Source organism: Phaethon aethereus (genome assembly GCF_964289735.1).
Source record: "Phaethon aethereus genome assembly, chromosome: 3".
In the NCBI taxonomy this organism is placed as follows: Eukaryota; Metazoa; Chordata; class Aves; order Phaethontiformes; family Phaethontidae; genus Phaethon; species Phaethon aethereus.
Window position 1 is genome coordinate 106,362,197 of NC_138576.1, and position 23,153 is coordinate 106,385,349.

General features: G+C 38.5%; 1 protein-coding gene across 4 annotated transcripts in view; it reads right to left on the bottom strand.

The window, feature by feature from the left end:
* The window catches only part of ESRRG (estrogen related receptor gamma), a gene marked incomplete at its 5' end in the record, with an annotated part of 375,885 nt that overhangs the window by 141,308 nt on the left and 211,424 nt on the right, over window positions 1-23,153 (bottom strand). The window contains one exon of one of the 4 annotated variants that reach the window (XM_081997741.1): window positions 22,908-22,963. The exons of the other annotated variants lie outside the window; for them this stretch is intronic. Within the exon in view, the coding sequence (XP_081853867.1) occupies window positions 22,908-22,963 (56 nt within the window). Of the gene's footprint in view, window positions 1-22,907; window positions 22,964-23,153 lie in introns of those variants that run through there. 4 annotated transcript variants of the gene reach the window in all.

The window sequence follows — 23,153 nt, forward strand, 5'->3', positions numbered from 1 at the left end:
CTGTAAAAGTGAAAAAATATGGCAACAGTATGCAGTACATCACTCCTAGGATAATTATTTATATAAAAAGTTCCCATTCTTAGACTTCCAACATGCAGGTATAAAATTCATATATTCAAAGAAGACATAATAATAACCTGTCAGCTTGTGGTGATGGATATGTTTTTAATCCAAATGACCACAGTCTTCAGTCTACCTGTCATAAAAGGACACAAAAAATTGTATTTTCCTTTCATAATTCTTTAAGTTGAAAGGGAAAAACACAGAAGCATGATAAGTGGCTCATTCCAGTGGACAGAAGGACAGGCAGTAGTAAAATGTATGAATAAAAGGCACCATTACTTCACTAATGCTATTTTCACTTGTTACACACCGCAACACGGAGACAGGTAAGGTAGTCCTTCCTTTGACTTTTCAAGTATATCGCTATATAATCTAAGCTATATTCCATACAATAAGAGATTGCTATAAAGACTAAGTGTATTGCACTATTTAGCTGTCATTTGAAAGCAATCCTGCACAAACAGGCACAAAAATCACTACTTCACGTGCATTTTACTGACTAGGAAGGAGTACCTGTCCTGTATATTTTAATTTCTAAAAATTCACTCAATCAAGGAACCCTGGCAGAAATTTAATAAATCTATCAGTCCCTTCTGATGCAGAAGGAAAATGACACAGCCCGTTTCTGTCGCCTCCAACCATCACACAGACAAACCCACACCACATTTGCCACAAATCTTCCCCAGCCTGCATGCTTGCAGAGGTAAAAACGACAAAGAAATTTAACTAAGTTAATTTTAAGTGCTGAAAATGTAGGCAGACTGCTCAGTTATTTCATTTTAAAAGATCTTCATTTTCCCATCTGTGTTATGGCAATTTTATTACACATTCGGCAAATTTACAGTAACAAGATGTTCCCCTGACAAATTAATCACTTTCCAAGCATTTTATCATATAAATAAAATATCTCCTCAAGAGAGAAAATCAGATCAATCAGTTGATTTAACCCATCTTTCAGGGAACTCGTCTGAAACAGATTGAGCGCATTTTTTCTGAAGAGGGACTGTGCACACATCCTCCTGGACTCCCAGCTCATATGGTGAGGTTTTTCCAAAAGAAAATGTTTAAGACTAGATGATAGGATGCAAGATTCTTACTGTAAGAACTACATTGCTGCAATGGCAGACCTCTATCAGGAACAAACGGAGACTAATTTAGAATTTGGTATGGCCTTTAACTGAGGAGCTACATCATCCCTTAGAACACTGATAACTATTTCTGCAACATTTCTCTGGTGTTTTGCCACAATCATAATATAGGAATAAAATATATGTGCGGGTTTTTTTAAACAATCTCCTCTAATGATTTAAGAATCTCACAATAAATTAACAGAGGTAAAACTGAACTAGTTTTGCCTTTGTTTTTTTGCTTTGCTTTTTAAAATTTCCCCAGTGCTCTCTACTCATTTCGGAAAGTAAATTTTGTTTTTACAAAAAATTAGAGCACGGCAACATCAGCGATGCAATATATGAAGAGCAGAGAAGTGGCTTCAATTCAAGTTTTCCCAAACTAATCTTTAAAAGAACTCATTGCCTTTCTGGAGAGAATCTGTCGCTGAAGCAATTTAACCTCTCTGCCATTTAACCTTTCTCCCTCTGCCCTGCTCCCCGCATTCTCCTTTCCATTCAGGGACTGCCAACAAGAAGTATAAACAAGAACAAGAAGGACTAGCTCTGTTTATGTTACTAGAAACTGAAGTTGTTAAAGCCAAAAAATTTTAGCCAGATTTATTATTTTTTACCTGGAGTAGTACTAATACAGGATTTTGTATTTATTCCAACACTAAAGAAATATGATCACAAATCACCCTTTTGCCAGAACCACCCCGCCAGACAACACATACATAATTCTTGCAACATGACTATACTCTTCAATGAGATATTTACAATATTCTCAACAACAAAGTTGGGTGCCAAGGAAAAGAGAATTCACACATCTAGACAGCCTTTTCATCCCCTTTACTCCCTCAGCAAAACACTAACTTACCTCCCTAAATACTAACACATGAAAAATGCATATAACACCATAATTCGCTAACCTACAAGCAGGAAAACAGTGTGCTTCATGGAACGCTATCAAAGAGCAACATAAGTGTTAGTATTTGCTACTTCGCCCATATAATTAATAATGCTGTAAATAGCCATATTAATGCTAAAAGGCATCAGTATTAAAAGCTGCAAGCTCTGCACAACCCTGAATGGCTTAAGTGTTATCAATAAAGAATGTTTAGATGAACAATTATTAATTTACATATAAATACAAAATTCCATATCCTACACGTATCTTTTACCTGCTAAAACATTCCTGGTTTAGGTACTTGTTAACAAAAAGGGACTCCCAGAGGTCATGAAACACAACAAAGAAAAGTCGGAGCAAATTGAGATCTTTAAATTGATGCTGAAAACTTAAAACAAAAAAGAAAAAAAGCCAAACACAAGACAATTAATTATAGTCCTTCTTAATCTTATTCTTTTCTATATTAGGAAATTCTAAATATTTGTTGTGCAAGATGCAAGAGATCCAGGCCAACTAGAAAGGGTTTATTATCCATTGACCCCTTCCTCCAAATACTTAGCCAGGAAATTTACTACATGTATTAAGTGACCTATGCATGCAAGCTTTGCAGAATCATGTCTCCAAAATTAGTGTTTCATTTAAGAAGAAGCTTCTTCAGCTTTCTCTAAAAAAAAAATAAAAAAAAAAAAGAGGGTGTGTGCATTCTAAACATGAAGTACGTGTCACAGGATGCTTGCTTCTTTCCTTGAGTTATAAACAATGGAAATAAGTATTTTTCCCTGTTCTAATTATTGTATATTTTTAAAAGACTTGGAGCAGCTGGAACCTTAAGTCAATGGAAGATATTCTGTTCTCAACCAGAGAGAAAATGTACAAACATTTTTGATCTAAACATGACTGAAAGCAGTGCTTTCCTTGAGCATGAAGTATAAAGTTCAAATAGCATGATGAGAAAAAGTACAGGGAGAAGATACTACTTTCTTCTCACTTACGTCTTTAAAATGGAGCAAAATTCAGTGAGTTTGACGAACATCAGAATACAACTTGGAATCCAGCATCCTGCTAGATACTCAAGACCCAGATGCCAGTACTGCCACTGTGGAAGCAGATGAATTTGATTCCTTGCAGTAATCACACAATTGTTTTCAAGATTCATCTCACCTGGTTACAGGATCGGGCCAGCAATTTTTAAAAACTTATGCAATGTTCAAACCAAAGCGTAACAATACATAGCCATTCACTAAACGACGGGCAAATATTGCAGACCTCACATAGGGCAGAAAGCTCCAGGGTGAGATGCAACCTCAGAGAATGTTCAGTGTTCCTTATTTAACCCAAATTCCTACTAACATGCATTTATTCTGATAATATTTAATGGAGGCAAAGTGTCCTCATTTGGTACTCCTTTCACAGCCTGCTGGTGAACTTCAAATATTCTGCACATGGCATTTAGATGCTTTGGCCTAAATGTTTGAGATGCATAGAATTCCTTCAAACGGCTTTTAAATTAAAAATTAAACTCTTCTTTTGAAAGTCACGTCCTTGCAGTTCTGAAGTAGCCACTAATCCTTTTATACACTGTAAAATATTTTCATCTTTTTTCTTCCCCCTGCAATTGTTTCCTGATTCACCACAGAACATATACCATACTCCTAAAATCATTTAACAGTGCAGTCAATCTACAGGAAGAATGAGAATTCTAATACCTGGAAAGTTAAGAACATAAGAGTTTAAGTTGCTTTCAAAGGTTAAAATAATTTTCATTTAATGGGGGAGGATCACATTTTAGGTGGAAGATGGATATTCACACTGACTCAGATACTTTAAAATAGTCTCCAGGATCTCAACTTTTGCAAACAAAACCTCTTCAATGTGAGGAAGATACAGGACACAGAACCTTTTAATTTGAAAGATGACAAAGTGGATTATTGGTTAGTTACACGTGCCAGTAGGGTGATCCGCTACCATGGACGTTCTACTGCAAGTACATGATGTCGTGTCTTAATAGTACCTAGAGCCTTATTGGCTTAAAAAAAAAACGTAAAAAGGGTTTTGCATGTGAATTGAACTTAATAGGTTTGACATGGACTAACCTTAAAGAATCCAATCCACTCAAATCCCTTTGAAGGCTGCAGCTGAATTTCATGCAAATCTTAGAGAAGTAGCCAGGCTGTTGGGATTTCAAGATGCTGTGTCCCTTTCTTCTGCAGATCTAAAACCAGGCAAAACAATGACACAAAACCCTCCCACAATTTCAAGGATTCCTCTTAAGATGATCCTGGTTTTATTCTTTGGCCCAGGGAAGTCTGACATTTAAAGTTTGCAAGCAAGAAGAATATGACATCAGGAAACATATCAAAATATGAAGCCAATCTTTCATTCTTTTAAACACACCATTGGACTAATGTTTCACACATTAAAAAAAAAAATCTGACACGACACCACTATGATTAAAATGTTTAGAACAGAATGATGCAAATGCATTTCCTACGCTCAAATCTAGCACTAACTCTTTTTATCTTTTCTAAAAGTAATTCAATTTTATCAATAAATAATCCACCATAGTCTAAACCTTCTGGTGGTCATTTTGAAATTCAATCAAGCACCTTTAAAATAAACCTATTTATTTTTTCAAGGCCACTGTAACAATATGAAATTCTGTTTGCTCATCCCCACTAAAAAGATTTAAGTGTTCTATGTACATTTATGTAGGCAGAAAAGCACATATATATATATTTGACTGTGTAACAATATAGACACTGAGAGCTGGAAAATGGTTTGTTTGATGACTGGATTTAACATTCACCTGATAAACATGAGAGGTAAAGGAAAAGTATTTGTCAACTGCTTTTCCTCTTAGAATAAAGTACAGATGAATACAAATGTAACTAACGATAACCAAATTAACACCACACAGTGTGTATAAAGCGCCGGCTATGCAAAGTAGTTATAAATTCTTGGTTAACAAAGGGCACAGAAAGCCCTTAAAGGAAATATTTTATTTCTGCTAAATTAATACCTAAAAGCATTACATTTCATCAGTTTCACTTAGGTTTAAAGTCCCCAAAGATTCTCCTCCTGAAACTGGCTATATTTTATGTGCAAACCAGGCTGAGAGCTATCTAAATCTAGATAAAACTCATTGGCTTGTAATCTTCACAATGATCTATACATCTAAATCTATATGCAAATCAAACGCTCTCATGCATTAACACATTCCAAAGCATCTAGGAGTAAGAGAGCGCCTTCTCCCTCTCACAACCCCCCTCCTTTGCTCCTCTCCCCCTCTCTTTATTTACACTAGCTACCTAAATAATTCACACTGCCTTCTTTTCAGCCTGAATGTTCTTCTGTTGAAGCCTGCAATGAGCTATTGCAGTAACCAGATGGACACATGAATGCAGCAGGTGGGACAGATGGCAGACCGCCCTGTCTGACGCTGGCTGCCTCAGCTTGGACTGCCTTTTCCTTCCAGGTACATTATCATCAGTGTAGCAGAAAGCAGTATGCAGAGGGGAAAAAAACCTTTACATACAGTACTATATGAATTAGTTAAATAAATGACCAGATGCTTATTTGCTTTTTAAAGCAAATGCGATCTACTTAGAGTATGTAAGAAGCATTTCCCCTCTTCCCTGAAAGGGGGAAAGTCCGTCCCTATTCTCCAGCAAGCCCCCGAGTGGTGCCATAAAACAAAATATAGCAGAAATCTTAAAAAGACCTTAAACTAACGACGTCACACAAATTTTGATTCAGCTTTAGTTCCCAAATACCTCTGCCCTTTCACAGGTAAGCATCGTAATTTCTTGGTATAAATCTATGTATCTTCTGGTATATGGTCACAGTTTTTTTAGATGAGATCTTCACAGCTATTATACATACAGTGAAAAACCTCAGTTTCCTTCTGTATAGTATGTTCCTTGACTGAATTTCTTCTGCTTCCCATTTCAAGAGATAGATAAAACTAATAGTTTACTGTAAAAGACTTGGTACTTCTAGGAAAGAAACGCAAGCAAAAGCTGAAGCAGGAAGTCTCTCTTTGACTGCAAAATTAATATTTTAATATGTTGCTTTCCCTCTCTGGAGCACTGGGCAAAACACAGTGAAGATGACTGTAAGAAAAAAAATCTATAATGTGTGTTCTGAGCATGAAACTCAAAACACATGAAACTGAGAAAAAAATAAATCTGGTGACACATACGGCAAACTTTGACTGGCATCAGTATTATTGTACCACAGAATTTATTCTTTTTATACTAAATGTATTGCTGTCCAAATGAGCAGAAGTGATTAACTTCTACTCTTTTCAAATCAGCAAGCAACTGATTCAGTGTATTAGTTGAAATCACTGTTTCAAGGACAATTCTTAAAAATCATATTGAAAATGGTATCGAATGCAAGCGGTCAGTTACATGCCCTATGCAATCTTATGCTATCCAGATTTGTCTCTCCAACCTCTTCTCCCACCTTTTTGTGCTATGTCAATGACAGCAGCCTGTGTAGCTCCCTGGTCTGCCTGTCTCCCTTCCACAGTGCTTCTCCCTCTACCCTGTTTTCATTAAATGCACCTTTTCTGAACTGACATAGGGGAAACCACCTGCCTCTCCCTCAAACGCCAGGTAGATTTCTGCTGATCTACAATAAAACAATTCGTACTTCCTTGTCAGCCTGAAGCTAATTTTTTTTTTTTTAAGTTAAAAATCAAAAAATTTCATGCAACTACATATGCACACATACAGACTAGGGTTGCACTTGCCATATTAAAAAGTATGTTGTGCCTTTTTCTGCAGCTTTCATGAATTGGTTGTATTTGTAGTCAAAGGTCTTGAATAGGAACTACCTATATATTTACACATTTGACACCACAGTAGCGAGACAGGCTCTCTACATACTACCATAACAGAAACACTAAATAACAGGGTAAATCATATGGAATTGATTTGCAATTATGCTCAACTACTGAGTCAAAAGATCTTTTTTTTTTAATTGGAATAATCAATTACACAATGTTGAAGGGGGAAAAAAAAAAAAGGTAAGAGGAGACATGTTCTGTGTTAGATTCTGCTCCCTCTGAGCATACTGGTATAACTGGAAAAAGGAACTGACTGTAAATAAACCTGTATGGGTAAATGAGGACCGGTCCAAACTGGCAACTAAAGCCTGAAACAAACATGAACTTCTCTCTTTTCAAAGATTTAAACACACTCAGTAGAGGCTCTAATAATAATAAACATAATAACATAGCACCTAGTTTAATCTGGCCTAGGGAGAAGACATAGCAGTATTATCAAACAGTTTATTCTTGTTTATTTCTGACCTGGAAGGAACCAGGAATTACAGAAAACCTCAAGGGACACACTGCTTTCATGGGATATCCAGACTGATTTTGAGGCCAAAGAGGTTAAGTGCTTTGGGTAAACTTTAGATAAGCAGCACAGCTTCTGTATGCTTATGTGTCCTAACCAAAAATCCCGAACTTTAAGGTTTTCTATTACCACCAGGGGGGGAAGGGGGGGAGGCGAAGGAACCCAGGGATCATACATGCAAATGGACAAAATTATGCTACAGATTTTGGTACCAGCAACTTCTAGAAATGGTGAACAATGCATTACCAGATACAGAAAAGCAGTTTGAGTTATAGTAACTAGTTTACAACATCACGGAGACAGTAAAAGCAGTGCACTTTACAGTCAGTTTACAAATGCTATCACACAAGGCATGATTTCACTATGACGATATAAGCTGTTTTCTCAACAACAATATATGAGCAGAACTCTGAACATGCAGGAACACCCTCTTTAAAAATAAACCTCTTGAGCCACTGCCAGATTGTCACAACAGGGACACACACACTGGTGGAGCAGCAAGCATAGAACTAAACTTGAATTCAAAAAGTGTATTACATTGGTAAGTTTGTTTCACTACTGATAAAAAGTTAATACAATGAAAATTTAAGAATTGCCAAGCCTTCAGTTTTCATCAGCAAAAAACTCATGGTTGAAACTGGTCATGTATACTCTTAGCATTGAAACTGTTTGTGCGTTTAAATATATGTGGGGAAAAAAATTGAGGAAGAAAGAATGAAATAATTCATATTGTAAGGCCACAAGACTAGGTTCTTTCTGTTTTGGATGTACTTTCCATAGTTTAGGTATTATTTTAAAATAATTGCTTTTAATGGATTTATTAAATCCATCAATTAATAAAGTGATGTAACTATTCAAGGTATTTTAGAAAACACAGTAATTCTTGACTATTTTTTGCTCTCAAACCTATTCATTTCTCTTTAGCTTCAAATTTAAATTATGAATGCAGTCTTCCTGCTTGTGTAATGCTTGCCACGGCTTTATAGACACCACATGTAGGCAAAGCCCTCATAGTCTGAAGCCTGAGGTATCCCCTCACAAATCAGACCTGTACCTCTAAAGAAAAAAACTGTATGGACATCTTGACAGCAAAAGGAGTTGAGGTGCACAGGTGTCTGTGAAGAAAGGATTTGGATCCTACAAAAGCAGCTATTGTTTCTAAATGCATTTCAGTAAAAAAACGTGCATGCTATAATCTGGTAATTTGCAAGGAGTTACCACTGATGAGAGAACACTGAATTACAAAAAAAATTCATTCTGTTCTATGAGGAAAATAGTTGTCAATTCCAATCCCATGACAGCGTCATAGGAAAGACAACATAATTATACTTAAACTGGACTTGATATAAATACCATGAAGCTGATTTTCAAAACATCAAATTTTCATTAGTGCTTTGCAAACAGAAGATGAGTTGAGTCTTCCTAGGGCTGAGGTTGTAGGACTTCTGAAAATGCTTCAGGAAAAATGAGTTATGTTTTTTGTGGGTTGGGTTTTTGTTTTGGGGTCAGGTGTTTTTTTATTTTGTCTGGTGGGGTTTTTGGTGGGGTATTTTGTTGTTGGGTTTGTGGGGTTTGGTTTTTGTTTGTTTTGTTTTTTAAAATCAAACAACATATATTGTGTAAATGCAGCCTGACAAATACTAACCTCTTTTCAAAGTCTGGTCCGGGACTATCGGAAAAAGGAAAAAAAGAAACCAAACCAACAAACAACAACGCAATATTTATGAAAAATTATTTCACTTTAAATATATCTTTACCTAAAACATGAAAATTTCTCTGGTCATGTAATATACTTATAGAGGCAGGGAAATGGGAGTAGCTTATAAACCATCCTAATATAAAACAACAAGTAAATTCTGCCTCCACAGCAAATGCATCCCCCTAACTGTTAATACAGAGCGTAAGTGAGGGCACAATTTGATGCTGGCTGTAATGGATATAATATATACATGGCTTTAAAAGCTCCCAAATATGCAAATACCAAGGAATGGAAAAGCTGCTTTTTTAAAGGAAATATGTACAGAAGAAATAAGCAGACATTAAACCCTAAATCGTAAAGGTGTAATTTCAAAAACACAATACAACCTACCTGCTCCCCTATGCCAACGACCGAAAAAATTAAACACTGAACCCTGACATTCCAACCTCCCTTCCCTCTGCTGCAGAAACTGAAGTGCTAACTTTGAACACCTTGACATTTGCTCTTATGCCTCTGGTCCAACACAAACAGAGGTCTATTCTTAAAGGAGGAAAAAGTGTCTTTAAAAATCTCAAATACATAATAATTCTTGCACTTATTTCTCTGCAGCTGAGCAGAACCATTTACATAGTCCACTGAACACTGTTTAGTAAACACGACAAGAGTGATTCTATCTTACTGCCCTTGTAAAACCAAGGCAGGGGTTCTGTTTTTAGTGCATACTCTGGTTCCGTGTTAATCCTGTTTTATGTTGTTCACACCTGCTGCTGACTAGCAGCCTGCTGATGGGTTGTGGTTTGTGCTGCTCTGAGACAATCCTCACCAGCTTCAACAAAAAACTAAAGTGGAAACAAAACCCCAACTGTTATACAAAAACTGTAAAAGGGAAGAACTGACACACATGCCTCGCTTTCCTTACGCTGCTACTCCTGACTGTTCAAAATTTAACATTGGGTTTTAAGAGCACATGCTTATGTTTAGTCCTCATGCCTAGCTTTTCTAGGAGTTCTTCTCCTAGAAGAAATCTTAGAGACAAATATCATGGACACAACCTTTATAAACATGTGCTGTGTAACTCACCTTTCCTTTGTGCCTAAGAAAATAACAGGCTTTGTTCTAACAGAAGTACTGAATGTTGATAAAGCATCCTTTTGCGAACATTTACAGAGAAGGCTTTTGAAGATTTTCCAAGAAACTTCCTTTAACATATTTTCACATGAAATTCAAGTGTTACTGTTCTAGAAACCAGCTTTTTAAAAAAAAAAAAAAATCACAACAACACTGATCTACACATGTAAACAAAACCAAAAAAAAAAGGCCATAAAGTCAGATCTTCCTCCCATGGATCCCAGTGGAAAAACACACCTATGGCTTCATTTGTACAGCAGACTGAATGCTTTACCAGAGACAAAAAGGTGATCTGTGATTAAAGGGTCTGGAATTACAGTGTGTTCATATCCAGAGAGAATAAGAAAATCAAGGAAAGGAAAACCATTTACAATAGAAACCCTTTGCTTGGCAAACACATCAATGCAAATTGCGCACTGAGATCAGGGACAGAAATCACATGCAGCTTTACCTATTCAAAGACTCAGATGTAGGCACTGTTACCACAACAAAGTTTTGCATTAGAGAAGTCTCTAAAATGGAAGGCAGGACATACTACTTTGACACTTATAAGGTACTCTCTATATGACAAGAATAACATAGGAAGCATCAAAATATTTGGAGAGCAAACCCTCTCTGTCTCCTTTGTCCTGTTATGCCATCTTGGCCTATTTCTTTCTACAAAGGAGGAAGCAGAAAAAATGCTTTCTGTCCAAGAGCCAAATTCCTATATCTCTGAAACACTATATGAACCTTTTCATAAATAAAATGTTGGTTGGAGGCCAGTCAAGGCCTCCATCTATTAAAATTTATTTTGTACCTGATGGGGAAAGTCGTACTGAATGACCACCCTTTGTGACTTTTTATTTCTGCATAGGAGCACCAAGGTGTTTCTGCCTATATAGGAAAATAATATGCATCAAGCAGGCATATGTATTCCATATTATAGCTTTTCATCCAAAATTCATGAGCAGAAACAAACCAAGATCAATCAATCTTTACGTATATTCAGCATTTCAAACCCTCCTGCAATTCAAATGTAAAACAAAGGAAAAAAGAGGTCAGTCTCACTTTGTCTTACCATCTCCATCTGAAGGATTTCTACCTCCTCTTTAGTCAACAGAAGACTGCAGATATTGTCATAATGCCAACACTGCTTTTAAGCTCACACAGAAAATATTATGGGGTAATCTTAGTATTTCCTGGTCACACTCCCTTAGGCAACTCTATACTGGTGCAAATGTCTCATCCTGGCAGTGAATCCTTGGACACAAGCTCTATTTCTTCATTGATTTCTTTTAAAATACTACCAAATCATTCATTTTTTTTAAATCATTTATAGAGACTGATCCAAAACCTACTAAAATGAATGGCATTCTTTCCATTTAGTTTTGAATCAGGCCACTACCAGTATAAGCAAAAGCTTTCTTAATACAGATGCAAGAGCTTGGCAGCAGACTGTCCTTTGTACCTTGGAAAATCTCCGCTAACTTATCTAACAATGGTACAAAAACCCCACAGCAATTTTGTCAACCAGCTGCATCTGCAGTATTCCTGTTCCAGTATTACCTAATGTGCAAGTATCACACATTTTTAAAAAATGAGGGGGGGGGGAAGTGGGGGGAAAAGGGGGAGAAGCCCCGCCCCGGTCATCCATCAAATGTACACCGAGACCACAGCTCCTCAGAAATTTAATATATGCTAAAAAGATATAAAAAGACATAAAAAACTTTCAGAAATAAAAGCGCTTCAGAACCTGGATTTTAATATTGCCAGGTGGGTTTTTTGCCAGATTATAAAGTTGACTTAAATGCCAGGATACCGCATTCCAGAAGCAGCAGCAGCTTACATATTGTCTAGTATTAGCGGATGAAGTGTATTGCTGGTTCCAAAGCTAGGCTATCATCATCAGGGTGGGGGATAAATAAAAAAATAAACAAATACTGGCATTCCCTACGAACATCACTACCTGCTGCCTTCAAGCACTCTTTTAAAGTATGGCCTCCACAAAAAAAAAAAGTTAAGACTACTTTATTTTTATTATAGTGCTTTCCCCAGGCAGGAATTTTTATTTCAGTTTGAATCTTTAAACCATTACATTTTCACTGATGCATTTTTATATTTACAGTTGACATCTTCATAGAAGAATGAAACCTTTGAGCAACAGCTCTAAAGCATGAAGGTTGCCTGCAGTAAGTACTTACATTATTTTACACCCAAATGGAGCCAGTTGTTTTTAGCTAAAATTTAATAAACCTTAAATCAATGACCTTTCTTTTACTGAAAGCCTGCACTTGGGAAAACTAACTTTCCCAAGAAACATATTTTGGTGAGTAAATGCCAAACAAAGGGCTATTTAAATCTGAACATTTTCTCAATTTATAGCTTCTGAACATTCAGTTCCTAAATTCCCAACTGCTGCCTAACGTATAGAACAGTGGTGCTTTGGCTTAATCACATACCATTGATTTCAAAGTGTCACAGTGATCTCATTGACAGTAATCAATAATAATCCAAAATCAATCACATCTGCTCTTGCACTATCATTCATCAAATTTGAATATCCCAAAAATAATTGTAGGCACATGAAAGTAAAAGAACCTGGAAATGAAATAAAAAAGGTACGAAAATAATATCTGTAAACTTCAAGAAGATAACAGTGCATCCAAGCATGCTTCATGCCTGCTGAAGTACGTTAATGATGAATCATACCTTGCCTTCCCAGCAAAGACTCCAAGATACATTCTTTTTCGAACACAGCAATACACGGCAACTGAAAGCAGGGGACATACTAGTAAATGATCAAGCATTATTCTATGAACAGCTGTATTACGTGCTGAATTTCAAGTGTGTTGCCACTATATTACAAAATGCACAAGTATGTTACACTCTGAAGAACTGCACAGTGTAAGTTAGCCACTGCACTTCATAGAGCAAGAAAGGATAAAATTACTGAATTTCCGTACCAAAAGCTTGAATAGATGTAGCCACTTATGAAAAGAGCTGTTATTGTTGCCGAGGACTCCTCTCTCAACATATTCACCTGTAATTTTGTCAAGGTAATAAATCCTTCCATTCATTACAGCACACTCAAAAGCACCCTGCTATTTAATTTAAATGGAAAAAAGGCCCAAAGTGTCTACAACATTTACTTTTGCTAATGCAAAACTGCTGGCATTTTACTTCGTTCCCGATAAGCCAGTGCCAGTGGATGTGATTATTCTTTTCTTATTCAAAGCATATCAGTAGTTCGAAAGCACTCTCAATCTTATCAGGTGTATGAACAGCACAGTTACTGAAAACAGTTTGTACTGCTCCTCTCTCCTTCTGCCAGGCTATCAGATAAACCCAACTAACTAACTATTTACACACAATCAAACATAAGCTGTGTCTTCAATATATTGTAGCCTGTTTCTGGCATGCTACAGGTTTTCTGCTTGACATTGGTTGTAACAAAAACACCAGCAGTGAATTAGCTTACAACAAAAAAAACCCCAGCTACTCTAGAAGCAGTAACACAAAAGGGATGTGTGGAGGGAAAAAAAAAAAAAGGCGGGAGGGGGGCCGAGAGAAAAAAATTTGTGAAGAAAGAGTGATTGCTTCCATCTCAATATTTCATAGGTATTTACTTGGTGCTATTTGGAAAAGAGCATGGAAGCGGTAGGATTCAAATGCCTTCAAAACATACCTGACACAGGACTCAGGAGCAAGGAAATAATTTCTGTTTACTTTTTTGTTTATTTTATTCTCCTGTCCTCTAGGAATTGTCTCTGATTTGCAAGGGATGAGAAAAAGAAAGAAAGAAAGGAAAATGGTTACAGTGTCTGAAGGCATTTAAATGCCTTTACTGTTTTTGTCTGGAACAAGACCATGATTTCTCATGATCCAACCTTTGCCTGGCAATAAAATTAAAAGACCCACCACAAAACCAAAAAACAACACTCCCCCCCCCCCCCCCCAATAAGCCTCTCAGCAGCTCTCCTTTTCACTCAGTGTCTCGGATACTGAATTTTCAGTGCCAATTACTGAGGAATAATAAAAGATCTACTAGTTCAGGAGGGCCACAGCTTTGAAGATTTTGCTTACTGCACAGCCATAGGAAGTATGTGCAGAATCTCCCTTCTTTCTTCTCAGAATGACAGCTACAATATAGTATTTGAAGAGTTAAACGTGAACCTGGCTGTGCGCTGGGCGCTTTCGGCTAGCTAAATGAAAAGTTCTAGAACACCAGGAGAAATCCTGAGTTTCAGCTCTTGATTAATTACAGCCTTCTTTAGAAGCTGAAGCTTCAGTCCCCACGTGGAGTGCTCCTTCCCACCGCCCCCACGCACTGACAGCCCTCTGCTGAATACCTCCGATGGAGCAGCAAAGGGCAGGCACGTGCCACCACCTGAGCCCATCTTGTGCTTCTGTCTGGACTCCCGGCGCAGAACGAACCATCCTCTAGATTTGTAGGAGAACAATGAGCTGAATGAAGCCAAGTGTGCAGTGCTGGGTAATTCAGCTGATTGTTGTTTCTCCATCTGTGACACCACGGCCTCGTGATTGATGGGACAGGTGTCATTCATCCTAATGTCAGCCACCGACAGTGGCTGCGCAGCTCTTTAAATATCGCCCAGCACCAACTGGGCCCATCAGCTCCTGCAAGAAGAACGATGGGGTGCCCGTGGGCTTTACGCAGTTATGGGGAAGCCGGTTCTCACCCCTTTAACGCCTGCGGAACAGTTGCTTAAAGATGTGGCGTTTCGTGCCACTTCAAAACATCTAATCTGTCCACTACATTAACGGCTGCTATGCAAACATTGACAGGGAATTCTTTCACTGCTGGAAAAGTGAATATAATTTAGTATCTTGTATTCATGGAACATTAAACTACTGCGGTGAAAAAAGTCCACTTTTTGCTGTAAGAATTTTACCATTCTCCGAAGGTTATTTTGCTAGCAATCCATGTGCGTTTGCTTTTGGAAACACACTCTAAATCTGTTTGTTTTTAAGATGACAGGTGAGTTTTAGCTTTTATTTTTACTAGATATTTTTCCTCCTTTAAAAAAAGGGGGGGTAAAATAACTGTGCAAAAGTAAACCTCACAGACTTTCTGAAATTAATTCCTCTGAAAATTATTTTAGTATTAGTATTTGTCAACCGAGCACACCACAGTCCATCTAAGCCAGAAAATACCGACTTAAACATAAAAGTACACCGGCATTCATCCTCCAAAAAGACAGGAACCAAATCCTGCAGCCAATTTGAAGACAGAAAGAAAAAAATTTAAAAGTAAATAAAGAATACATAGAAAATTGCTTGATCCTTTCTCTCTGTTGCACTTTCAAAATATGGAGAATTATACAAACTGCCAGTAACTGGCTATACTAAGACACAGCTAAGAGTACATAAAGGAGTATGATCTCACCATTTTGTTAACTATTGTTCTTTATTAGATTTTTTCCTGTCTTGGCTTTCTTTAAAAATATTCATGTGTGAGATTAAAGAAAAAGTGTTCTTCCAAAAATAGCTCTAGAAACAAACCCAGAAATAGGGGGAAAGGGGAAAAGAAGAGAAATATCACAGTTAAGGATGGACTGAATAAAAGAAGCCACCTCCTCCTCTCTCCACCCGTCCTGGCACCTTTATAAGGGAGGAATTTCAGAAATGCTCAGGAACAAGTCAGCACTACGTTTTAGATAGACTTTTTCATTACACTTGCCAGTATCTCTACATCTGCAGGACTTTAGATTGTTTAATGTCTCTTGGGGAGGGGAGGCACAGGCTGCCTTATGGTTTTTTAATTATATTTTTTACCTTTTTTTAAATCCCACCCCCCTTTTTTTTTTTCTTTTGTTTGCTTTTTTTCTGAGGCCATTCAAAACAAGCGACAGCAACTCCACATCATCTTCTCATTCTAACTTGCCAAAGCCATCAATCTCTGATCACACCTATTAGAATCTCACCGTAGCCAACACTACATTTTGCGACAGCTTGACCAGTTGTTTAAGGAAAGAGTGTGTGATGGAGCAAAGCTAAATCGACACATCTGTGATACTTCTGACACCCCTCAGCATGGCTAATATTAATTTGTTTTCTTTGGCTAGGTAAGTGCTGCCAAAACACATTACATATGGTATGTAGTTCCAATCAAAATGATGAAAGGGAGATGTGCAGTTTTTTCACTTATAGCAACATGAAAAGAGACAGGAGTAAGAGACCTCCACGCTAACCTACAGAGTAATAACCTAAAAAAACTCAAACCAATTCATCTTAAAGTTTGGTTTCACAACACAACCTTTTTAGGAGAATCAGCCCTCCTACGTAAAGACTGCAGCTCAAATCTGCAAAGAGGTTTCACTCCAGGAAAGGGAATATAATTTTGAATATACGATAAAAGGATGTATTTAGACTATTTTCACGTGCAGAGGTAACTCACCATATTTCAGTAGATTATCATATAAATAAATGTGTGCAATTCTGCACAATGATGTTATAAATGGCTTGATTAGACGAAGGAAAAGGAACCTCTCCTTCACACACCCCAATATACCAACTTTCTGCAGTGTATGGAGACCCTTCTCCAATTTCACACTTAACATTCTGTGTTAGTGTCACGAAAAAGATGAGATTTATATTTCTAATAGTATTTTTTGTTTTGCCTTGCAAATTATTTTGATCCAAATCAGAAAATTCCATCTAGATTTCATACAAATTCAGAATGGTGAGAATTAGACACTCAGCAGTAAAGCAAAACGGCATATGCTTGTCTTACACTCCCTAAAAGTACCTATATTGCTCTAACTTCCATTGCGATGTTAATAGCGATTTTTCCAAGCAAGTTTAGGAAGCTGAGGCAAAATAATAAATTTTATTTCCATTTTAAAAGAAGTGGGAAATGATACACTGATTAAAAAGCTATGCTCCTTATAAGAGGAAGATAATTAGAAATTAGATGAGATTCCCTTTAATGCAAACCTGATATATTAAGGAACAGCAAAGAGAAAAGCTCTTCTTTGTTTGAAAGAAATACAAATTAATTGAAAAACATTACAAGCATTATGTAAACAAACCCAAGAGATTTAAAGCTTCTTTAACACAGCAAACACATAAATTGTTTCACAAGACATACATGTCAAAAGGCAGTGTTCTACCGTATCTATCGAAGTTACTCTCCGAAGTGCTACTGAAAAGTCAAAACAAAATCCTTTAAAAACAACAATTAAGTAATACTATCTGAAATCGCAGAACATAATTCTGTTTAATTCTTTCTTTAATGTTTTACAGTATTTTTACTTCTGGACAAGCAAATCTTAACAAAAGAAACTATAGGCTTTTTGGTGAGGGCTAAGGATCATTAATATGCAATGTGTATTTTATATCTTTGTCTGAGGACATCATGATTTATATTAATGACCATATGTATGAGGCTCCCCCCCCTAAAAATAATTATATTCTTTAGGTGTAAACATAACTGTGTGTCCAAGGACACATGTAGCTGAAAGAACAGTTCTCCGATTGAGAGCCAAAACTTACAGGAATATGAATAAATATTAGTCAGGTAAATTACTTGGAAGAGGAAATCTTTATAAAAAAATACAGCATCTTTTAAAAGCAAAACTGTGAGCACAAATACGGAAAATGCTAGACTACATGAAGACTCTGATATAAAATCAGATGCAAACATTTCACCTACATTGCTGGCCAGCTCTTCTCATGGATAAGAAAAAAATAAACACAGCAAAGCAGCAGGTTTTTGACAAGCAACTGCATAGAGGGAAGTTATATAGCTCTGCATATACTTACTGTATACGTGTCTGCGAGCATACACGCAATAACAGATGTACATTGCACAAGGAATACACTATATACCTGGAACACACACATATGCATAGATACATATGAATTCAAAACTTGCTGTGCACAGACAGAGGATTTCCACATAAAATGCAAATACATAAAACATAAAACCACACATATACATGCTTCTACAGATATGACTATATGCACATATGATTACCTCATTCAAGCCTAAAAGTAAAAAAGGATACACAAAATATAAAAGAACATGTAATAAGTGGAATGTCAAGCTGCAGCGACTGTTGGTGTCATCCCTGCACTATCAAACATACATATGAGTATGATTGGAGACACAGAGGCTAAATATTTCACTGTCAGAGCATGTCGAGAAATGCAATTCATTTCTCTCTCATGTGCTTTAAGACAATGACAATTTAATACAAGGCCAGTGGATGTAAAAGAGATAAAAACTGAACAAACTGGCCTGGCATAATCACAGATTTCCTCTAGAGAGCTTGGTAGCATGAGGCTCAATATGCACTTATAACGGATCAACACTTTATTGTTTCTTCCCTCCACGAATTTGCTGTGAAGAAGAATTCATAGCAGAGCTTATCGCATAGACAGAGGCTACTTTAAGCTTCAATAGGAGAAAGAGTTACTCCCATATTTTTTTCCTACTGATCCTAAGCAAAAAATAATTATTTTATATACTTCCTTGAAAGGTTCAAATAAGTGTTTTTATCATTCCTACTTACACTTCCACAAGGGTGCAAGCAACCTCCCTGCAGGTCAAGGGTCAGCCCTTTAAAAATACTACGTAAAATTAATAATCATGTCACTTATAAATAATTCATATTTTATACTATAGTTTTTCTATCATAATTTTGCCCTATAACATACAGAAATATCAGCATAGCATGTAGACCGATATCTGTGAGAACAGACGTATCATACTTTTTAGCTACTCTAAGCAAAGTAGGCTTCAAGTATTGTTAAATATTATCATAGACAAGTTACCTTCTGTATTTGATGAATAGCACCATGTATTTGAAATTAATTGCAAAAGTAGGGATGGCTAATGAGGCGGCCCTTATCTTTTCTCAGCAGTGCAAGCACAAGTATTTTTCTGCTGGCTCAATATTTTTTAAATGCCCAAAGTGCTATTAACTAAGTTGAAATCTGATTAAAATATGAACGCTAAAATATTCACAACAGCTAACGCAGCTTCACCAAAAAAAAAAAAGCTAAGGAAATTCTTATCTCTTTTCTTATCATTAAGCATGTGTTTTGAAAAATAATAATTAAATAAATTGTTCCCTACAGATTCTCCCAGTTGTTTTGCTTCCCATTAGCATCTTTGAAAACAGTCTGTTAAGACAATAGTTATTCTTTATTATGGAACTATGGGGATGGTGCCCTTCTACCTGCCTCCCTTTAAAAAGGAATTTGTAGGAAATGTTAAAGCTTAAGGACTGCTAGAAAAAGGACAGCATGCCTTAGGAAAAAAAAAGGGGGGGGGGGGGGAAGTACAGAAAAAATGATCAGCTATTCAAGAGAATTAATGGATATCCACAAGGGCTTTGCTAATAACACGGGTTAATTACCGCTGCAACGCACCAGGCTCAGTAAATAAGAGCACAACCATGAACACATTAAAATGAGCAACCATCACTAAAAGAGGGGCAAGCCCCAGTAAAGGAAAATCTGTCAGACGGGCATTTCAGCACAAATCCTTTATACTTTCTGCAGGATTTAAAAACTTGCCAGCAGTCTATCAAAACTAAAAAAGCAAAGACCTACGGCCAGAAACAGAGAAGGAAGAATGGACCAAGGCCTGCCTGCTGCCCAAGGGGAGAGCACAGGCAGAGTCTGTTCACTCACCCACGCTTGGGGGCTGGCTTCACAACAGCGCTGCGTGCCACGTTACACACTGGGTACGCGTACGGAGGCCTGGAGACTTTTGACTTCAATATTAACTTTCGGCTTTATTTCTTAATAACGACTTTAAACAGCTATCTAAGACGACAAATGCGTGAGACTAAAGATCTCCACAGCCTGGAGAAACTGTGGAGCGGAATAGAGTGCTGCTTCCCACTTCACAAAGCAGTGTTCTTCAGTCCACCCCTTTCTTCCCTTGACAAATGGAAGACACTTCTAAAATAAATTCTTCAGGAATTAGAAGCTATGCCAAAATATTTTAAAGAGCAAAACTGACATAAACTCTTTTATGTTTAGTATATAATCACCTCGTGCACACGCATGCACACATATATATATTTATGTACTGATGCATGTGAGTATATACACACACCTAAATTCATCCGTACACAAACATAACCCAGGCAGACTAGCACAGTAACTCCACAGACCGTTCCCACAGTGCAACATGAGAATGGTTAGAAAAACAAAAAACATGTATACCGACCATCATTGCACTGCAGCATTCAAATGATGTAACGCCTATGTCCACTTTTTAAATGTTACAGCTATTCTACACAATCTTTACTTCTTGTGGTCTGTGTATTTTATCTGTTGCACGGCAAGATGAAAATCTCTGCACACTGTAACAGCTGAATTTGTTTCACGTTTAAACACTGTTGCACATTTTTAAATGGAGAAAGTAGGGAAACTGCTGAGGATTCAAATTAATGAAACACAGCGAGCCACAAAGGGCAAACGTACACAGTGCGCACAAGCTATCTGGAGTTACAAATCTCCTCAGTTTTCTATGTTTGGCATTCAGAGATCATGTTTAAATTTACTAAACTAGTCCCGTTCTCCCCCCTCCCCCCCCCTTTTTTTTTTGGAGTGTTTCAATTGCCTTTCCTTCTTCCAACAGCTGTGACAACTGTTAAAACAGTCAGTAAAATTAAGTCCGCTCTATAATCCTTTAGTCAACGTTACATTTTAATCAGAGGTTGAAGGAGATTTCACGTTATGAACGCACTGATTTATTTAGAATGATTAAACTGACACATATGTCAAAATGAGCAGATATATTTATTGCATCTGTTCGCTTATTAACTATTAGTAATTATTAGTGTTATTGTTATTGCTGAAAAAGCAAAAAGCCAAGGTTGCAGCTGGCTTTAAGTTATTGCATTCTTTAACATGCTCTGCCCTAAAATCAAAGCATACCTAGTGATGGTCAGACAGATGTCTGCGCACTCCCAAAATGTTCGGACAATTTTTAGCTCGAGTCCTCTCTGCCCTCATCCATAACATGAGAACTGCAGAAACTACTATATTTATTTTGTATGTCCTTATGCTTGTATGTGCGTATGCCTGTGACAATATATAGTCAAAACACAATTACTATGAATATTAATAACATGTAAAACTCTGGGGCTTATTAATTGAGATAGAGAAGCAGACGTGTTTCTGAACATTAGTTATTTCTCCATGTCCACTCAACCACACGTGCCCTAAACCCTATGCTCGGACAATTATATTGGGAGTGCTTTAAGATGACTTTTAATTGAGCCAAAGAGGAAGAAAAAAACTAGTTTGAATCTTGCATCAGAGCCAAAAAGACATGTGCCCCGATTTCATTTAAATGCATCTACTCTAAGAGGCTTATCTAAACTAATCATTCAAATTAGCTGTAAATTCAAGAAAGCTCCTTTGGGGGGTGGGGAACATCCACCAAAAAAAGACCCCACCCCAACTTACCATCTTTTTATGGGTTTTACAAAAAAATTGTCACTGTTAGTAAAAACTGTGGAAACTGCATTCTTACATTTACAAAGCTATCTTACATTACACAGCAGCTCACAGCGCACTGACCTATAAACCACATCTGAGAGGGCATCCCAGCTCTCTTTATTTTCTTTTATTTACCCCGGAACATCACAGCGGGTTTCGCTGTCTCCCCTTCCCAAATCGTATTCCTGCGAGCCAGGCTATTTGTTACTTCCCGTATTATTTCACCAATACGTGACCACTGCAATTCACTTTTCGTCTCTGGCTTCATTACAAATAGCAATGCGATATGCAGACAGTAAGGACAGCTAGTGGGCATCTACCTATAATACACTGTCACCTCTCAATACAGCCTTCCCCCAGACTGCGTCTCGGGCGATGCTGGCTATCAGCTTGAGTTTTTTCTTCGGTGTTACTGTCACCCTCAGCGTAATGCGAAGGCACGGATACATAAGTGGCTCGACATAAAGAAAAATGAACCGGTGACAGCTCCCGTGATGTACTAATATTTAATCCCGGCTGTGGGCTGAAATCAAGTTCCGGAGCCACTCTCGTCAGCTCCAGACCGCCCGGTTTTGTTTGGGCGCCGCGCTTTCCGCCGGAGACGCTCCGCCAGGTAGGTAATAAGTGCCAGCCGAGAACTGCGGCTCGTTAAAAAGTATTTTGCTGCCTTTTGTAGGGAAAAGCAAGAGCAGAGGGCAGCGCCGTGCGGCACAGACCCCTGCGAAAGTACAAAACGGTCCCCCAGTCGCTCACGCCGCCCCTCTGGAGCGGCGCCCCCCGGCAGGGCGGCCGTTACCTCAGGGCAGCGCGGCGGCCGGCCGCTCCCAACCGTCGACCCGGCGGCGCGCGGGCTCCCTCCCGCCCGCCGCCGCACCTGTCAGGCTGCGAGCGCCGGGGCAGGCGGCGGGGCCGGGCGCTCGCCCGCCGACAGCACCGCTCCCCCCCGGCGCGGAGCGCCCCGCTGCCGGGCGCCTCCCGCCCGCCCGCCCCCCCCCAGGCGCGCAGCCGCCGCACAGTGCCCCGGGCCGGGCCGGGCCGGGCCCGACGCGCCCGCGACGGCTCACGCCCGCGGCCCCGGCCCAGCGTTACCTGCAGCGGCGTCTAGGCGCCTGTCATGTTTTGGGGCAGGCAGCGGCGGTGGGGTGGGGGCGGGGAGCGGTACCTACTCTTCCTCGTAGTGCAGGGAGAGCGGCTCCGGCAGGCAAAGTTCTACCGAATCCATGTGCGCCCGGCGACCATTCTTCGTGCGCCCCCGCGGTAAAGCAAAGTTTCCGTGGCCGAGCGCCGCGCACTTGGCAGGAGTGCTCCCGGGCGAGGCGGCGGCGGCAGGCACGGCCAGTTGGGACCAAAAGCTCGCCCGCGCGCCTAATCAAGGACTTAAAGCCCCGCTCGGAGCTCATGAATATGAAGTA